We start from the raw sequence: 20,195 nt of genomic DNA on the forward strand, positions 1-20,195 counted from the left end.
CCATTGTAAAGTAAATTTTTTATTCTTAACTCTCATACAATTAAAATTCAAATTATAAATCCATATTTTATTAGAAGTCAGGAGAGGGCTGTGGGAATTAAATTGTCATACCTGGAATGTTCATTTAAATAGTCAGTAGGAGGCTGGCTCCTGCCTATCCCAACATCCAATAACATAGACTTTGCGAATGGCAGCTAATTACATATTCATGGCCTCCCCTCCCTTCTCCAACCTTAGCTCAGTCTCAGTGTGTCAGGGAGCTGCATCCCACATCATCCTATATTTGGGGTCTGGTAACACAGGGCTAGCTGGAGCTCTTGCCTTGCTAGTAGGATTTTTGCACAAGCCCTGTGCAGCTTCCCCCCTCCCCTCCCTGTAGGTCCTCTGGCAACCAGGACCTGGCACCATGGTCAGCCTGCAGCTCTCTGTGATCCTACAGCTCATCTGCTTGTCTCTGGCACAGTTTGTAAGTCTCTTTTACTTTTTCGCTTAATCTATATGCGAATGTATCAAAAGTAAACTTTCGGCAGATAAGTTTTCATGTGTAAATCATTTTCCTGTTGATGTTTTTTTTTTGTGTGTGTGTGTGATGATTTTGTTTAAAGTGATCTTTTTTGTTTAACAGGTTGATGTGCTTTTGGATTTATTCAAGGTGTCTTTTTTATTTTACACTAGGTTTGGTAGAAAGTTTTTGTATCCAAGGAGTAGAATGACCCAGGGATAGACTGTTTGTCTTTCAGGAACCACAGTACAGAACTGTGGCCCAGGGATGTCCTAGGTACAGCTAGTAGATGTGCTGTAGGTAAAAAAAACTGTGTGGCCCATAGCAACCTGTCTGGTATCTGAGTTACATGCTATATTTCACACCATTCCATTTAATGAACTTATTACGCTTTAGAATATATCTTCTAAATTGTAAGCTCTAATGAGCAGGGTCACCTGATCCCTCCTGTATTGAATTGTATTGTAACTGTACTTTTTGCCCTTATGTTGTAAAGCGCTGCGCAAACTGTTGGCGCTATAGAAATACTGTATAATGGTGTATAATAAAAATTATATATATATATATATATATATATATATATATATATATATATATATATATATATATATACACGCATACTGTTAATATGATGAGGATGGTGTTACATGCTTTATACATAATTCATTTGATACATTTTATGAGCTTATATATAAAAACTGTGCTAACAAAAAAATGCTATGTTGCCCATTACCACCAATCAGAAACCCTTTTTTTCCCTTGTTTTAAACTCTGCATTGTCAGAATGACAGCTGGAAGCTGATTATTTGCTATGGGCAACTAGACTTTTTTTTTTGCTAGTATACTATTCAGGCATAAACCTCACAGTCTTTCCAAAACTATTTGTTTTGGTTCAATTATATGGCTCAAATTCCAAAACACATTTCCAAAATTTGTATTCCACATAAAAAGGCCTAAATGCCTGTAAAAAAAAATATTTAAAAAGTGGTAAAAAAAAGAGCATCTTTTATGAATAAAATACTGAATCTATAATACCAAAATAACAATAGAGTAAAGAAGCACTAAAGAAGAGATAAACAAATAAGCAAAGTTAGTTCTCGTCCTTAGGATGCAGGATGCAGTAGAGATTTTTGGAGTGGAGAGAGAAGGTGCCTGTAGGTGAGGAGGCTGGAGGAATGCAGCGTCCTGAGACATTTGGCATTCATATGTGAGAACAAAGTTTGCCATTCAGGAGTCAGGAGTCTGATCCTGTTCCCCACACACTCACAGAGCCCCCAAACACAAATAAATGAAAGGACATCGTGCTTGCGGCTTGTTTAGGCATTTTTTTACACTATCCTGCTGAGGAGGTCCCATACCATTAATTGTTAGCTTTTCAGACAAACACTGCCCTGTTTATACATTTTTGCCAGTGTTCAAACAACAAACACTGTGAAGAATTTCACTGCATATATTCAATTGGCTAAATATAGACGCTTCATGTAGCAGTAATTCTCTTTAAAAACATATTTAAAGCTGTTTTTGTAAAGATTGGACTGTTCACTTTCATTGCATAACTTTCTATTTTCACACAGCGGATCTATCCACACTATAATAATATTAATTGTTGCAATATATTGTTTAAAAACATGGAATATCAGCGATTACCCCTATTTACAATGTGACATGCTTTTGGGCAGTAATAATGAATATTGTCAATGGCCTATTCATCAGAGGACCAAGTCCACCCATTGCACAAGGCCTTGGCTATGCATATTCTGCCAAAACTAAGCATTACTATTTGCAACTTGGTAATTATATCATTGTACAATGTGTCATTATTATTACTATTCACTTTTAAATAATATTGGCATATCCTATGGCACTACATCATTATTTGGTCACCCTATGGTATATCCTATGGCACTACATCATTATTTGGTCACCCTATGACATATCCTATGGCACTACATCATTATTTGGTCACCCTATGGTATATCCTATGGCACTACATCATTAATTGGTCACCCTATGACATATCCTATGGCACTACATCATTATTTGGTCACCCTATGGCATTACATCATTTTTTGGTCACCCTATGGTATATCCTATGGCACTACATCATTATTTGGTCACCCTATGGTATATCCTATGGCACTACATCATTATTTGGTCACCCTATGGCATATCCTATGGCACTGCATCATTATTTGGTCACCCTATGGTATATCCTATGGCACTACATCATTATTTGGTCACCCTAAGACATATCCTATGGCACTACATCATTATTTGGTCACCCTATGGTATATCCTATGGCACTACATCATTAATTGGTCACCCTATGACATATCCTATGGCACTACATCATTATTTGGTCACCCTATGGTATATCCTATGGCACTGCATCATTATTTGGTCACCCTATGGCATATCCTATGGCACTGCATCATTTTTTGGTCACCCTATGGTATATCCTATGGCACTACATCATTATTTGGTCACCCTATGGTATATCCTATGGCACTACATCATTATTTGGTCACCCTATGGCATATCCTATGGCACTGCATCATTATTTGGTCACCCTATGGTATATCCTATGGCACTACATCATTATTTGGTCACCCTATGGCATATCCTATGGCACTGCATCATTATTTGGTCACCCTATGGCATATCCTATGGCACTACATCATTTTTTGGTCACCCTTGCCCCAGTGAAGATGGTAATCTACCATCCATAGAATAATCACCATATAGAAAGCTCCCCTTAGGGCCTACCTTCTCAGAAACCAACCTGTCTGTCTTTTGCAAAGATTATGGTGTGTGAGAGAAAAGCAGAAAAGCAGAACTCCCTGGTTTGTAAACACAGACTCTGCCAATAGGGTTGCCACCTCATACCTTTAAACCTGAACACATATGAATTACAGAGGCTAATTTAATGCAGGTAAAACACCAAGTGAGTTTAATTACCATCCTAATCAGCTACAGAACCTGTGTAATATGTGTTTGGTTTTAAAGGGATGAGGTGGTAACCCTATGTGCCAAGTCTGTGGTACTAACAGAACAGAGGTCCAGCCATGGGGCTTTCAGTCTGTAGTATGCCCTGGTTTAATTATTTTTGAGTTGTCCTTTGTCTTTATTTTTCCATACATATTGAATATTATTTAGTGATAATGCAATCTTTGGGTCTAGAGAGCAGTGCTTTATCCCCTGCTCTAGGTTAAACAACTTGGGGCCTGTTATGTTCCCTCTGGTGTCTTTCTTCAATGCAGAAGCATAGTGGCAATATTGAATAGATAACCAAACAATATCCACATATCAAGACAAAATTTAGTAGATGGAAATGGAATGTTTACAAAAGCACATTGTTAGTATAGTGGCCTACATTTATAGAGGAGGTCAAGGGGCCCCTTTTTGCATGGCTTTGCCTGAACAAGGCCTTAGCCTGTGCTGTGTTTTTTTTTTAGTACAACACATTAGAGCTTGATTAAAAGAGGTGGAAACTGGTATCTGTATCAATTCTGATAGATTTGTTTCTTATTTTTTTTTTTTTTACTATAAATTGACAAAGGTGAAATTAAGATGGCAATATCTAGTTTGCTAGTATATTCCTGCAATCCGTAAAGACTATTGGCCTTTAAATGACCCAATATAGTCCTTGTATGCTGTAGGAGGCTGTTCAAGGTAGTATTTCTGTTTAGTTATTACAGGCATTTATACAGTGCCAACAATTGATGCATTACTTTATATTCACATTCACATCACTTTTTGCCCTCAAAGAGCTAACAATCTAAGGTCCCTATCTCACATGCATACATACACATAATAGGGCCAATTTTGAAAGGAGACATAATTGTTTTTGCCTCATTTAGTCAGATTTCCTTCAGGTTTTTCACAATGTTTTAACCCCTCTCTTAGAAACCACTTTCCATGCCCAGACAGCCACACATTAAAGTCTTTTGGCAGAGAAATAGGATCAAGTGCAACAAATATAATAGCCATAATTTAGGCTGCCTTGATTAGTAGGCTCCATTCCTTCTGTAAGGAAGCCATTGCAAAGTATGCTGTACATGGAGTGCATTGCAAAGCAGCCAATCAAATTTTACCTTTCATCTGTGTACCCTATGATTGGAAGGCATTGATTACTGCATCACGTATACTGTTCTTTGACATATAACATTTTATTTTTTTCTGTCATGTGCTAAATTATAGACTTTTCCAGCAGGGGGAAACCATTTCAGTTCAATGTAAAATGTATTATTAGCCAAATAGTGTTTCGAATACAAAAGATTTAATAACTTAAAAGAGATTTTTATTTATAAATCATTTAGATGACACATACTGTATTACTATAACATGTTACTACATTTTCTATATGGATAAACATTTACTACAAGGCTGGTCGTATTGGTATCAGCCACTTGTGGCATTAGAACTTTCAATGCACCACAATAGCTGCTTCCACCTAGGTTTTCAGATGCCACTTTCATGGAGAGGGAAGATTATGTATTTATGACATTTTAACTCTGTTTTTCATTTATTGAAGATAACAGAAAGTTATAGCATATAAGCCTGTGTGTATTTTTTTTTTAAGAGCAATGAAATATACGTTATTAACCACGCTAATAAGCTTATGCTGCTACCTATATCTAGCCATTGGTTAATATGTTATTTATAAAGAATGTTAATTTAATCAAATTTTCTTTATTTTTTTAGAGAGGTCCTCCGGGTCCACCAGGGCCTCCCGGTCCAGCAGGCACACCAGGTATCCCAGGATCAGATGGCATAGATGTGAGTACACAATCCAGAAACAAAGAGGCTCTGTGTGTACCAGACTGAGAGGTTGAGCACTTTTGCAAAAAAAACACTAGATGGCGACCTAATGCAGCATCATAGCATACCTTCTCGCTGTTGTTCACCGCATAGTCTACTTTTTATAAAATAAGGTTCAGTCTTACAATTTTTTTTTTTTTACAAAAAATCATATAGCATAAAAGGTCATTATACCGCTTACATTTACTCTTTCATTGCATAAGCCATACCTCTTTGGATTTTTTTTTAACACAACTGTACTAGAAATAGTTTAGCTTACTCATGTATAAATACAGTATATTAGAATCATAAAATTTTACACAATATATACTTCAAAAACGTTCAATTCAATCTAAATCAGGTAATCAGGTGTTTGAAATGATACATTTAACAGGATATATTTTTCTTTTTTAGTACAGCGAATTTTTAAAACAATAAACTTAAATAAATAAAATAAAATAAAAAAATGATTAGCACAATTTCTTTAAATGAACAGGTATAATTAACTTAGAAATATACTAAGCTAACCAATGACCCTAAATCTAATCTAACCCAATACCTAACATAAACCTAAAACATCATTGGGCCACTCCTAAAGTGACACTACCCTTATTCTGCAAAAATACACATATACTACTTGGTCCCGTAATCTATTTTTCATCGAATTGTTTCTTACTGTTTTTCTGCCTCCTTGTAATATTTTCTGTGAGCTCTCCTTTAACTCCTTAACATACTTTTCCATTTGTAGCGCCCCCTTACTTTCAGTATGGGCACTACGCTAAAGTTAGTGGGGAATGGGAGAGTTACCTTGCTCCCATTCACTATTTTGTTCAAATTGTGGGACTTCTGTCATTCCAGAAATGTCCACTGGGTCAGTCTGTGGTCCAGGGATGCAATGTCATCCCTGGCCAGCAGTTGGCACCAGAGGGGTTCTGGCAGAGTAAGCTTCTCCAGCAGCCAATCAGAGGAGTTTTTCCCTCACGGGGCTTGCTGGAGAGGAGTATATCTGTGACAGGTGTCATGTGTTCTAAAATCTTCGCGGGGTCCCCATTCCAGGTGCGGCATTCACCTTCAGGGTGCGCGCATCCATGGACCCCGCCGGCGTGGCCCACCTGGCCATAGTTGCAGACCACTTGGAACCTCATCTGGAGGTACAATGGGACCCCAGTGGCTGGCTGGGTTCCCGGTTCTATTGAGAGGATCCCAGGCTGGGTGCCGTTCGATTGGGGAGTCGGTTTGAGGGGGCAGGTCGTCCAACAGAGCCTGAATGAACCAATCGGGGATCCGGTGACCAGAGTATCGACAGGTATGTTTGCTGTCATCTGGTGACCGATGCAGAAATCTACTGGGAGGATTCGCTCCATCTACCTATCTAGCTCAGTTATTGTAATTAGCCTGTGGCAGAGGCCCGAGCCGGGCCTGTGGCAGAGGCCCGTTCCTCCCAAAAATCCTAAGTGACATCTCGGCTGCCAGGCCTGTGAAAAAGGGTCTGTCCGGGGGCACTTTACCCACTAAGTTGAAGTGGCGACGAGTTACAAATTGGTACTATGCAGAGCAGTACTGACTGCTCCATTTAATATCCAGGCCTGATACTGCAAGGTTCTTCCTCTCTCTCTAATTCATCAACTTTTCCCTTCCCAATTGATGTTGGCCGTGTTGGCCTGGAAAATAAAGCATTGGAAAAAACCTTTATTCACTGTCTGGACCTTCGCTCACTGTTTGTCTCTACAATTGCACCCCTAGACAACGCCAGGGTAACTTAAATAGGCCGATCCCAAATCAAACAGCGGCTCCTTCGGGGGTAGCGCTACATATTCACATCAGTCCCTCCCCTCAATGAGCTTACAATCTAAGGTCCCTATCTCTCATATGCACATATTAGGACCAATTGACCTTTCAGCATGTGTTTAAATTGTGGGAGGAAACCCATACAAGCACAGGGAGAACATGCAAACACCATACAGATAGTGTCCTGGCTGAAAATGTAACTTAAGAAACCAGTGCTAGCCACTAGGCCACTGTGACAAGTTAAAGTAATGTCAAAAATAATTTTCAATATTATTTTAAATCCGCTACTTTTATTAAAATACTAGTCGGTAATCCTGACATGAAGGTTCTTGTCCAGGCCAGTTGTAGGGTGTCGATCTGTCCCTGTCTCAAAAATTGTGGTCCTGCACTGTTATTCTGTCATGCGACCTTCTCATTCAGGCCAGTGCCTAGGGTGTCAACAATCTGTCTCTGTTCCCTAATTGTGGTCCTGCACTGTCACTCTGTTTTACAGCCTTCCAATGGAGGCTTTAACTGGCTGTTTCAACACTTAGCACAACCATGGACCTCGCTGGTCTCACCATCAGAAAATCTTCAGAAATGCCATGCAACCAGTGCTACAGTGCATGCATGTAGAGAGAAACAGATACTTCTAAAGTTCTACTTTAACCTTAACCTTTTCAGTACAATAATTATCACAAACAATGAAAACAAAATGTGGAGAGGAAGGGTGGTCATGCCAGCCTCTCTACCTTGTTCAACCAGAGAACACTGCATTCATTCAGAAAATCTAAAGCATTCTCTAAATGGCACCCTTGCTGAGCTGACCTCCTGTGTTTACAATGCATCAGCCTAGCCATTTAGCATGGGACCTGGAGGCAAGAGGAGATCCCTGGAGTGGTAATGTCTAGTAATTCACAGCTTTCAGGAACACTAACTAGGTATAGAATATGCATAGTTACTGTACATTGATCCAAGCTAGCCCAATGTACTTATACATTTAATATACCTTGCCTGGAATTCCTAAGATGAACCCACTGCAACAAACTCAACTTGTTGTAAGTGCCCTTAATAATTCCCCCTCACCACATCTCACTGACAGAATACATCACTACCTCGCTATCCCATGTTTTGCCTTAGTCGAATCTTACCCAGGCTAAGCGTATTCAACCTATTTCCATGTGATTACAATTGGGCACTGTGATTGCCTGCTCGGACATCACAGCGTCAATTCCAAAGCAACTTACAGGCACGTTGCTTTGCGCAGCCGTGCCATTCTGCCAACGTATAAGTACAGGCAGCGGTCGGCAAGCGGTTAAAGAATGCTTTGAATTTTCTGAATGAATGATATGCAATCTTTTCATTGGATGAGGTGGAGAGTGTGATGTCACCTCCCTGCCTCTCACCTAGTCCAATCAGAGTATGCTTTGCATTTATTCCAAAAATACAAACCATTCTCTGAATGGTGGCAGTGCGGAGCAGCCAATCTCATGTGTTTACAATGCAGCAGGACTGCCACTAGGCTTGAGACTCAGAAGCAAGTGGAGATCACTGGAGTAGCGGTGTCTACTCCAGTGATTTCCAGCTTCCAGTGACATTGGCCAAGTATGGTATAAACACAGTTACTGGTCAAATCTACTATGACTGAAATTCCTCCTACATGTATATTTACCCTTTCCAAAAGAAGGTAAACCCCCTCTTAAACTAAATAGTTGTAACAGGAAAAAATGTCCCCATTAACAGATTTACCCTCTAGCGCTGTTCTGGTGACAACTCAAAATTTTAGATTTTCCTTTCCTTTTTACTTTCAGTCCCTGTGGCAGTGGTCATCAAGACATTTATCAGGGATGAATCTTCTCAGTGGATACTTAGGCAGCAATTGAAATATCTCCTATACTCGATCAATAATTTAGAAACGTTTAATTTGGATACATTTGAATTGTCTCTAAAGTAAATTTAACCTTTTTGGAGTCCTTTCACATGGGCGATCCAAATAAAGTCTGCCTGTCAGTTTTTCAGGCGGACCTGATCAGAAGGTCTATGCATTTCTATGGACAGGTGACTGTAAACAGACTCCTGCCTACCTCAGGGTCCAAACTGGTCCTTTAAAAAAAACAAAAGTGATCCATCTTCTTCCATTGAGGTGGAATCAGATTAGAGGGGTAGTTTGGAGTAAACAGAGTGTGGAGTCCATTTACTCCTGGCTGCCATAGAGCAGAGCGGGCTCTGTCCATATGTAGGCAGATGCTGTAAATTTTCTCCACTGCAGGTGGCGATCAACAGCAGCTGCTCTGCAGCTAGAGAGGGAGTCAGAAGGAACCAGGTTCCTCTATGCTTTCCTGGGTCACTGGGGAAGCAAACTAGTTGGAAGCTATAGCCCTATGTGACTTTGGCAGTCATCTTGGGTCAGTCTATTTAAGACCCTGGCTCCCAGACTTGATGCGCATTTTGCGTGCGAGTAGTATAGGGACAGGTCATCTGTCTGACAGGGTCAGTGATTAGCGCACTCTCATGCAAGTGGATAGTGCAGGGAAAGGTCCCCCGTCTGTTAGGGACAGTGCTAGTGATAGGGAATGGTTCTTGACAAGGAGAGAAAGTGAAAGGAGATACATCCTTTTGGACCTCTTGCCTATTGGGCATGAAACGGGCAGGCCCCATTCTAGCCTCTCCACAGACGCTGCAATTCTGGCTGGAACCCTATCTGTCCATGTTGCTGTAACTGTGAGTGCAGTTGGTTTTTGGTTGGTCTTCCCACCGGGATTGTTTAGAACTGTTGCTACATTACTTTAATACAAGTTTATTACCGCACCTGACTGTTTAAATTATTGTTGCAGCTCCCCGCTGCACCCCATCTACAGGTGTCCACTCTACATCAATTGCATCTTCCTGCTCTGCTCCGATCAGCAGGGGATCTGTGAGCTGATCTCCTGTGGGAATCCGCCCCATGTGAAAGGGACGTTATTTTCCCAATCTAGGTGCCATCCCATCACCTATGCATACCCTGTGTTCATTGCAACTCCTACCCCTGACCAGAAAAAAATGATGCTACTTCCAAAATAGAATGAAAATTATTTAGATTTAGTTGCTCAGCAAAAAGAAGAAAATAATAAGCTGCATTACAAAAAATCACTAACATAATCTCTATTGTCCCAAAGCACATTTTCTGTGATTACCCACATGGGGTAATGTCTTTACTATTTGGTACTTTTGTACCGTAATCTAAGTTACTGTTCAACAAAAGCCAAATCCTGTAAGGTCAGCCTTATAAAGTGGATTTTTATTGTTTTTTGGTACTAGAAATACAGTACCAGAAATACAGATAAAGGTACAGATTTCTTATGAAATCCTTGCGTAAGAGCTGTTTGCCTTTGGCGAGATCTTGTTGCAAAATATAATTACAATGTAACATAAAGTCACTGAAAAACAATTGCCTCCAGATGATTAACATGGCCAAACTTGATGCTTGATGCCTAAAATTACCACCCAGTGTCAACACCACATGCAGAATTTTCACTACTATCTATTATTTTCTAGTTTAGCAATCATGTTTTTTTTTTTTCAAATCATTTAAGGTTGTATTGCATGCATGTTATATTATTGTTTTCTGCATTAAATCTAAACTCCAGGGTGATGGTTTTGCATACTTACGTTGGGCCGGTTTGGCACAATGGAAGTATGCATATATGATGCCTGATCGGCATCTGTTGAAGCTATAAATTACTGTGGCAACCTAAACTACTACTGTAGTAGGCTGAAATCTTCCGGGTGATGTGTTGATTGGCTGCCCTTCTGCATAGTAACCACAGAGGTTAGCTTGCTTGGCATAGTCCTTGTTCAGAGAACGCCTTGCATTTTTCTCAATGAATGGAAAGTGAATGGACAAGGTTGAGATCTTGACATCACCATCCCTCCTCTCCGTCTTGACCAATCAGAGAACACTTTGCATCTGTTTACAGAGCTGTGACAACCGAGTGATCAGTGATGTTCGATTGCTCGGTTCTCAGTGCAGAGGTGCTGCGGAAACGATGCTGCATTCACCTAGGTAAGTATGATGGAAAAAAAAACTTTACTTCTCTTTTAAGCATTCCAGCGATATGCTGTCACCCCTGGAGGCTGCTTTCACATTTACCCGTCTTTCTTTCGGGGCTGTGGACTCCGGCTGTGTGACTGGCCAAATCTGCGTTGACGTCACTCTGGCACGCCCGAGTCATTCCTTCAGAGCGCATGCGCTGGTAACGTCATCAGCTGCATATACAGTTAACATCTCCTAAACGGAGCAGGTTTAGGAGATATTTACAGTACCTATAGGTAAGCCTTATTATAGGCTTACCTACAGTTACAAGTCAAAGATGGGAGTTTACTCCCACTTTAATTTCTAACCCACAGTGCCAATTGTCTATGATTTCTGGAGAATTTACAAGGTTTATATATTTTGCCACTACTAATTCTGGAAATTACAGTCCTGATCTCTATATGTTGATGTCAGTCAGATTTAGACCTGATACAGTCCATGGCTACAGTTTGAATTCTAACTCAGGGCTAGGTGTCTATGATTTCCAGGCAGATATTTTACTAGGTTCATACGTTTTGCCCAAAAAGGGCAAAACGTATGAACCTAGTAAAATATCTGCCTGGAAATCATAGACACCTAGCCCTGAGTTAGAATTCAAACTGTAGCCATGGACTGTATCAGGTCTAAATCTGACTGACATCAACATTGTGTGGAAAGAATGGTCCAGTTCTCTAAATTATGTCTGTCTGACAGTTTGACTGACATCATCATATGGAGAACAGGACCCTCATTTCCATACAATGAGTAAGGGCAAAACTTATAAACCTGGTAAACCCTCTGCCTGGAAATCATAGACATTTGGAGCACCACAGATTACAAATGAAACTGCATGAAATCCTGTGGCTTCCAATACCAATTCTATGCTGATGACACCCCTATCTTTTTACCCCTCAGTTCAACCCATCAGTCACCTCATATTTCACTAATTTACTAACGGACATCTTAGTCTAGATGTCACACCACTTCCTTAAACTCAATATATCCAAAACTTTCAACCCTCAACACGTGCCTCTTCCCCTGACTTTTCTGTTGAGGTTGATGGCACAACTACCAGCTCGTCCCTGCATGTCAGGGTAATAGGTGTAACCCTGAACTCTGAACTCTCCTTTTATCTCCACATCCAATTGCTATCCAAATCATGCCTCCAGAACCAGCATTTTCAAAATACGCCCCTTCTTAACTAACAACACCACAAACTTTCTAAGTCACTCCCTGGTTATCTCTCACCTTGACTACTGCAAATCCCTCCTCATTGGCTTTCCTTTACAATCAATGAGTTTTTCCCTGAGCATCACCAAACCTCTGAACCATTGGTCAATTCTTACTTCAGCATGGACTAATGTAAGTATACATGTACCTTTTGGATCCCAATAGAGCCTAGAAATTACTGTAGTAGGCACCACTACTACAGTGATCTACTTTAGCTTTTGATCCCCTTGCCAAGCGGTTGTCCTGCCTTGTTGTAAACACAGGAAGTTTCTTGCTCAGCACTTTAGGGAACACTTTGCATTCCATCAATCAATGCAAAACATTCTCTGATTGGACAATGTGGAAAGCCAGGGTGATGATGTCATGATCTACACCTAACCCAGTCAGAGAACACATTGCATTCACTAAAAAAAAATACAAAGTGTTCTCTGAATAGTGTCAATGCTGAGTAAGTAATCTCCTTTAATAAGCAGCAGGGCAGCCGTCTGGCACAGGACCTGGAAGCTAGCAGCAATCTGCCATGTACTGTAGCAATCAATATAGTATTAGTTAGACTTAAAAAGGGTGTGCTTGGTCGCTGTGTTAAAAATACTGCTGCACCATAAAATCCCTGGAAAGTTGGGATACTAAAGAATATAAAAAATACATAAAGTGTGGTGTCAATCACCTTGAGTGCAAATCCTCATGAAGTGAATGTTTGAATACCCTGGGCCGGATTCAGAAAGAGATACGATGGCGTATCTCCTGATACGCCGTCGTATCTCTGAGTTCGGCTGGTCGTATCTATGCGACTGATTCAGAGAATCAGTTACGCATAGATCTCTCTAAGATCCGCCAGGTGTAAGTGTCTTACACCGTCGGATCTTAGGCTGCAATTCCAAGCTGGCCGATAGGTGTCGCTTCCGTATTTCTAGGAATATGCAAATGAGTAGCTACACGATTCAGAAACGAACGACCGCCCGGCGCTTTTTTTTTACGTCGTTTGCGTTCAGCTTTTTCCGGCGTATAGTTACCCCTGGTATATGAGGGGTATCTAATGTTAAGTATGGCCGTCGTTCCCGCGCCGAGTTTTGAATTTTTAACGTCGTTTGCGTAAGTCGTTTGCGAATACGGCTGGACGTAATTTACGTGCACGTCGAAAGCAATGACGTTTTGCGGCGGATTTTCGAGCATGCGCACTGGGATGTTTTTAAGAACGGCACATGCGCCGTTAAAAAAAACGTCAAATACGCAGGGTCAAGCATAATTTAAATAAAACACGCCCCCTACATCCCCATTTGAATTACGTGGCCTTACACCGCAACACATACGTTACGTCGCCGTAACTAAGGGCGCAAGTTCTTTCTGAATAAAGAACTCGCGCCCAAAGTTAAAGCGGCGTAACGTATCATAGATACGTTACACCAGCCGGACAGATATGCGGAGGTATCTGAATCCGGCCCCCTATGTATATAAACAAATGGATACAAAGTGAAAATTGAAATTGAAACAAACCAGTGGAACAAGGTCTAAAAAACAAAAGCCCTGAAATAAAAAATGTTTGATGTAAAAATCTATTATCAAATAAGTTCAAAGGTGTTAAAAAACAAAAACTGTGTGAATGAAATAAGTTAGTCCATCCATGAATCAACAGCAGTGAAAAATGACAGTGTCCATCCAAAACTGAAAGGAACAGTGAAATTCCGGGCAACCTTTTCCATCCCTCCTTCACCAGTGTGTTTAAAGAAATAGATGGCAGCTTCCTAGATCCTAGGATCTAAAAACGCATGTCTCCACAAAGGGAAATCAGCTGTGAAGGATCACTCTGATGCCTCGTACACACGACCGGATTTCCGGCGAATTTTTTTTTTTAGATTGGTCGAAAAAAACGGTTGTGTGTATGCTCCATAGCAGTTTTCCCGACGAGAAAACTGCCTACAAAAAAATTCGAACCTGCTCCATTTTTTCCCGTTCGTCTTTTTCTCGTTGCGAAAACCGCTCGTGTGTATGCTTTTCCGTTCTGGTAAAACTAGCTTTTGTAATGGAGATAGCACAAGACTGAAAAAGCGCGAATCGTCTCTCAACAAACATTTACTAACACAAGGATCAGCAAAAGCAGCCCAAAGGGTGGTGCCATTTGAATGAAACGTCCCCTTTATAGTGCCGTCATATGTGTTGGACGTCACAAGCATTTTTTTGACTGAACGTGTGTATGCAAGGCAGGCTTGAGAGGAATCACGTAGGGAAAAACTTTGGGTTTTAGCATGTCAGGAAAACCGTGTACAGACTCAAGCTGGACCCCAGCTCTACCCGCAGGTACAGACATCTCAACCAGGTCAACAGACACGTGTCGTCCCCACCAAGGCAAATAGGTTCCTGATGATCAGTCACTGGGACATAGATAGAGCACCGACTTCATGTGCTCAGTTGATACCGTGTGGAGGAGGTTACAAAACTCATAGTGCATTAACTCTTTAAAAATGTATTAGGTTTAATAAAAAGTTGCACTTACAAAAATTGGGTAAAAAACAGCAAAACAGTATGAGCACGGCTGCCTGCAGTGCAGTCCATGCTTTAAATGCCACACTACTAGCTCCTTATCCAATGCGTTTCCCCTAATTAGGCATCGACTGGGAATGGACATTTACTTCATGAGGTTTTGCACTTCAGTTGATTGACAGCACACTTTATGTTTTTTTTTTTGTTTTGTTTTTTATATCATAGTACCTAATACAATGATTTCCAGTTTCCTTGAGGGGGGTCCTACAGGTATAGCACCTAAATACGTCTATTGGTCCGAGCTTGACCAATTTAACTATGTAAAAAACACCATACCTAAACTTCAGCTTTAATGGACACATTTGCTGAAATTTTTAGATACCTGGATGTAATACAGATCCATCAGCATCAAAACTTTTTTAGACATTAAGCAACAACAAGTATGTCCTGACTTTATTGTGACCTAAAGTGGATGTAAACCCACTCTCATCCTTTCTAAACTATTGCCATAATGCTGATCTATAAGGATATACATGCCTCCTGCATGTGTCCTTACCTGCCAAATGTTTCCATCTTGTCTGTTATAAGAACTGAAAAACTGCAGATTCTGAGGGTGGGTCTGTTGTCTGGAGCTCAATGGGTGGAGTCGTGATGTCAGTAGACTCCCCGCCCACCTCTACACTCCCCTTGTCAACATGCATTTTATCCTGTGTATTCCTTACACTAAATTCTGCTATGATCACTAACATCCAGTCAAAACCCAGAAAAGTAACCACATGACTTCAGAAAAGGAGTGGGGGTGGGAATTAAAAAATAATGCCTGTCTCAGGCTAGTGCATGAGATAATATTAATATAATAGTGCATGTAAATAACCTGTCATTCACAGCAAGGGGGAAGAACGGACAAAAGTTTTCTCCTGTTTGTCTGTTTATCTCACTGAAAAAAGAAAAGAGAATTGCTCAGAGCTGGATTAACTCTTTGTGGCAAGACTGGACACAGATGATAGGAAATCTTATACTCTACATTGTGACAGCAAAAAAAAAAAATCGGGTTTACATCCACTTTAACTTACTGCATTCATGTTCTGAGTGAATCAAGAAGTAATGAAGCCAGAGACACAAGCAACCGTTTCTTCCTGGACAGGTTTCCTTTAAAACCACTTTGCTATCAGTGATGGCATTTTGCAGCACATTCTGCACCCGTCACACCATTCTAGAGCCAGTGGGGTGAAAATTCTGGGCATCCAAGGAACATATCTTATTTTAGAAAATAGGAGGCACACAATGCAGCTTAAGATTTTTTTTTTAATGACAGCAACAGTTATATTGAGTATTCCCGCTAAACCAGATCTTGATGTTCAAATATAATATTGATTCACTGTTAACATGTCACTGTACTATAATATAGATCGGAACTCAGCAAAGAGTTTGAGGCTCTTCAGTTGTGGAAACATGGCTTTTGAAAATAAGTATTGAGCAATCCTGCTGTAAAACACAGTATGGGAGTTTATAATTACACAGTGTGCCAAATTACTTTAATAGAAAAATTGCACATGCTAATATGATTTAATGATATCCTTAGAACTGTATGCAAAATGTATTAGTTACATACCAGTAGTTATGAAAATCTGTCACAACATAAAGGGGCAGTGCATTCAATTCTGAAATAGAAGCAATTGCATAAAATAATTGTATGGTCTGTGATGTTTTCCCAGTTTGTTCATTTGCTTTCAATTGTTTTTCATTTGAAAATCTTAATTCCCCATTTTTGGTGACTGGTGCACACTTGTCTACTTTTGGCCTATGTAAAAACACCTACGTGTTTTTAAAATCAATGGAAACACTTCAAAGCGCATATCATGTGTTGTGATGCAAAAGTATCAAAATGCACTTATAACACGTGTCGGCATGCATGAACATGCATGATTTCTGCATCAATGATTGTGCTTCTATTGACAGATTCAAAAGTGAAATACATCTGCCAAATCAGACAAGTATGATTAGGCCCTAAGGCAAACCTGCAATTTGTCTATTCGTGGTAAAGCATTTGGTTTGCTTGAATCCCCCTCCCCGCTATATACCTCCTTTTTTTTATCCCAAGCCAAAGAACATTTGGCTTGGGGCACATGTAGTTCACCCCATATAACAGCATTAGACCAATCAGAGCTATCACACGTGAAGTCCATAGCCCTGTGTAAGATACAACTTCAGTGTCTTGCTTACACAGGGATTTCCTTTGCGTCTTAGGCCGAGTACTCACGAGCAAACATGTCCGTTCGAAATGTCCGACGGGCTGTTTCCGGCGTACAAGGCTGTTTTTTCATTTGGCCCGCTGGCTTGTACACACCAGCGGACGATATTTCCCTGCGGACCTGAACGCGTGCACGTAATCCACGTTTGACGTCACTATAAAGGGAAAGGCCAAAGTCAATGGCGACGCCCTCTGTTCCGCTTTTGCTAGTTACGGCTTTGCTCGTGTTAGTGAAGGTTTGGTTAGAGCTGATTCGCGCTTCTCGGTCTCCAGGCTTTAGCAGGTAGTATTTTCTCGTTCAGTGCGTGTGCTTGTGGGTACGTAGTTGGCATTCGGGTACAGGCGTGCAGTTCGTTCTGCTTAGCAGATTCGTACTGTGCGTTCGTATCTGTGTGTCGTGCGTTCTTTGCAGGTACCACTGGATTTGATTGTGCTTTCTGTTGGAGTGTGTTCTTGACTGACCAGCCGGCCGGTTTGAAGCCATGATGGAGCAGCAGCGTCAATTTTCGCGAGTTGGTGCTGTTTATGGGATGGCTGCTGGATATGTTCATTATTCCAGTACTTTGGCCAGAAACAGGGGGCGGAGGCGTTTCTGGACCAAGAATTGGTTGCGCCAGCGTGACCAGTTCTCACATATGCCTCTGCTTAGGGAAATCCAGGAGAATAATCCTAATGACTATAGGAATTTTCTCCGCATGACGGACCCCGTATTCAACAGTCTGCTGGATCTTCTGTCCCCCTATATCACGAGGCAGGACACTGTGATGCGCCAAGCCATCACGGCCGAGCAGAGGCTTATTGCCACGTTGCGGTACCTGGCGACTGGGAGGAGCCTGCAGGACCTCAAGTTCTCAACAGGCATCTCTCCGCAGGCGCTTGGGGTCATCATACCGGACACGTGTGCTGCCATCATTAAAGTTATGCACGAGGAGTATATGAAGGTAAGTTTCCTCATTTTAACCTCACAATGTGTCTTTAATAATGTGGCAAACTAACTTTTTATTTTATTTCCCAGATATGCTGTGTGTTTAACTAACGTTCCCTTTTCTCACTATGCATGTTGATATCAGCTTTTACATGTTCTTTTTATTTTGGCCTACCTGCATATTTTGATCTTACCCAATATTAACCTGTCCAGCATGCTATCTTCGGGCCAACCCCCACCATGCCACTATTTTTTTATTTTTTTGGTTTTCTAAAAACAGTTTAAACACCCCCCACCCCCCCTTCAAAGTGTTTTTGTCCCCATCAGAGGGCTGTGGAGTCTCTTATTAATTAATTGGCCCTATATATTTGTGCCCCGAAATTCTCCCTTCATAATTTGCAAATGCTATTTAAAAAATGTAAAGTTGCACAAGGATGCTTGTATGATTATGTTTGCAATGTTTATGTGCCAAAGTACTAAATCTCTTTTTTTGTTTGTCCCCACAGCTACCCTCCACACCACAGGAATGGCAGTCTGTGGCTTCCCAATTTGCCGAGCGGTGGGATTTTCCTAACTGCGGTGGAGCAATAGATGGGAAACACGTCCGCATTGTGCCCCCACCCCACTCGGGGTCCTACTATTATAATTACAAGGGTTATCATAGTATCGTGTTGATGGCGGTGGTGTCGGCACAGTATGAGTTTCTATATGTGGACGTGGGGAAGAACGGCCGGATGTCAGATGGGGGAGTGTTCGCACGGACTGATTTCTATGATCGTCTCCAAACTGGTGGTCTGGCATTGCCACCAGATGAAGATAATGTGGAAGGACTTCCGTTTGTGTTCCTAGCGGACGAGGCTTTTGGCCTTGGACCTCACCTAATGCGGCCTTTTCCCCAGAGGACCCTCACCTCAGAGAGGAGTGTGTTCAATTTTCGGTTGTCCAGGGCTCGGAGGGTAGTCGAGAATGCCTTTGGGATCCTCAGCAACCGGTTCCGCCTGTTCCTGACATCGATACATTTGGCGGAATATAAATTGAACACCGTTATATTTGCCTGCTGCATTTTGCACAATTTTCTACGCAGGCACTCCCAGACGTACCTAGCCTCCATGGGCTCTGAGGCAGGACTACCCTCAGAGAACATTCCTGGCCTGGACACTGGTCGCGCTGGCTTGGCCCCCCAATCTGCTCGTGAGGTACGCGACAAATATGTTGAGTACTTCATGGGTCGGGGGGCCATTGCTATGCCAGATCATATTTCTTTCTAATTCGGCCCCCAAAGAAAGGAATATTCTCACAACTAATAAATAATTAGACCATTGGACTTTATACAGTTGTTTGTCATTACTGCTTTTTCTCTATTTTTCTGTCTTCCAGGTTATCTCCAAAAATAGTGCACTTCTAGTGCCAGATTTACTTACTCAGATGTATTAACTAACCACATTTGCACATTATTCACTCATCTACTAACTGGGTATTCAGTCTAGAAATAAGAAGCCACTCTTTTTTCTGCTTTTGATGTCTCATTTTTTTTTTTTATTTTAGTCATTTTTTAACAAGAAATGTGTATTTTTAGGCAGAAAACATTTCCTGCAAATTCTTGAGACAAAATATTGGCTTTTAATTATTTATTTTTTTGTCTTTATTGACAGTGATTATCAATAATAATGATCGAAACACAATGTAAGAATAATTTCACTGAAACTATACGCTAGAATTTTTGGGCTTGTCATTTGTTTGTGTCTAATTTTTTTTACAAGATTTTAACACAACACAAAACATTTTTTTTTTTTTACAAAAATTAGTTAACTTCTTTCTTTAGGTGAGATTTATTGTTCGTTTTGTGATCTGAAAATGGAAACATTTACAAACCAAAAAAGATCAACACCAAACAAAAATTAAAAAAATGAACAGCAGTCAGTCATATGGATGGTGTGCTTTCACACTGGAACACGCCAAAATTTCTAAATGCACACATTCAGTGAAAACTCGCCAAATGTCATTGGTTAAACAGACAAATGGCCACATGTGCTATCTGACATCATGGGTGATCAATGTCTGTGTTTTGTGGGAGCAAACCCTTCCTCTCAACTACTTGAGGATCGAGGAGGGGTTTGTACCCACAAAGCACAGACAATAGATAGTCTGTGATGGCAGCTAGCACATATTGGCACACTGTGTGTGCATTTAG

At 40.9% G+C, this 20,195-nt stretch overlaps 1 protein-coding gene across 1 annotated transcript in view; it reads left to right on the forward strand.

Moving 5' to 3' along the window:
* The first annotated feature begins 226 nt into the window (after positions 1 to 226).
* The window catches only part of COL9A2 (collagen type IX alpha 2 chain), a 92,832-nt gene continuing 72,863 nt past the window's right edge, over positions 227 to 20,195 (forward strand). The window contains exons 1-2 of the mRNA XM_040337100.1: positions 227 to 466; positions 5,207 to 5,281. Coding sequence (XP_040193034.1) covers positions 407 to 466; positions 5,207 to 5,281 — 135 coding nt within the window. The 5' untranslated portion in view covers positions 227 to 406. The remainder of the gene's footprint in view (positions 467 to 5,206; positions 5,282 to 20,195) is intronic.

The sequence above is a fragment of the Rana temporaria genome, chromosome 2 (genome assembly GCF_905171775.1).
Source record: "Rana temporaria chromosome 2, aRanTem1.1, whole genome shotgun sequence".
NCBI classification, from domain to species: domain Eukaryota; kingdom Metazoa; phylum Chordata; class Amphibia; order Anura; family Ranidae; genus Rana; species Rana temporaria.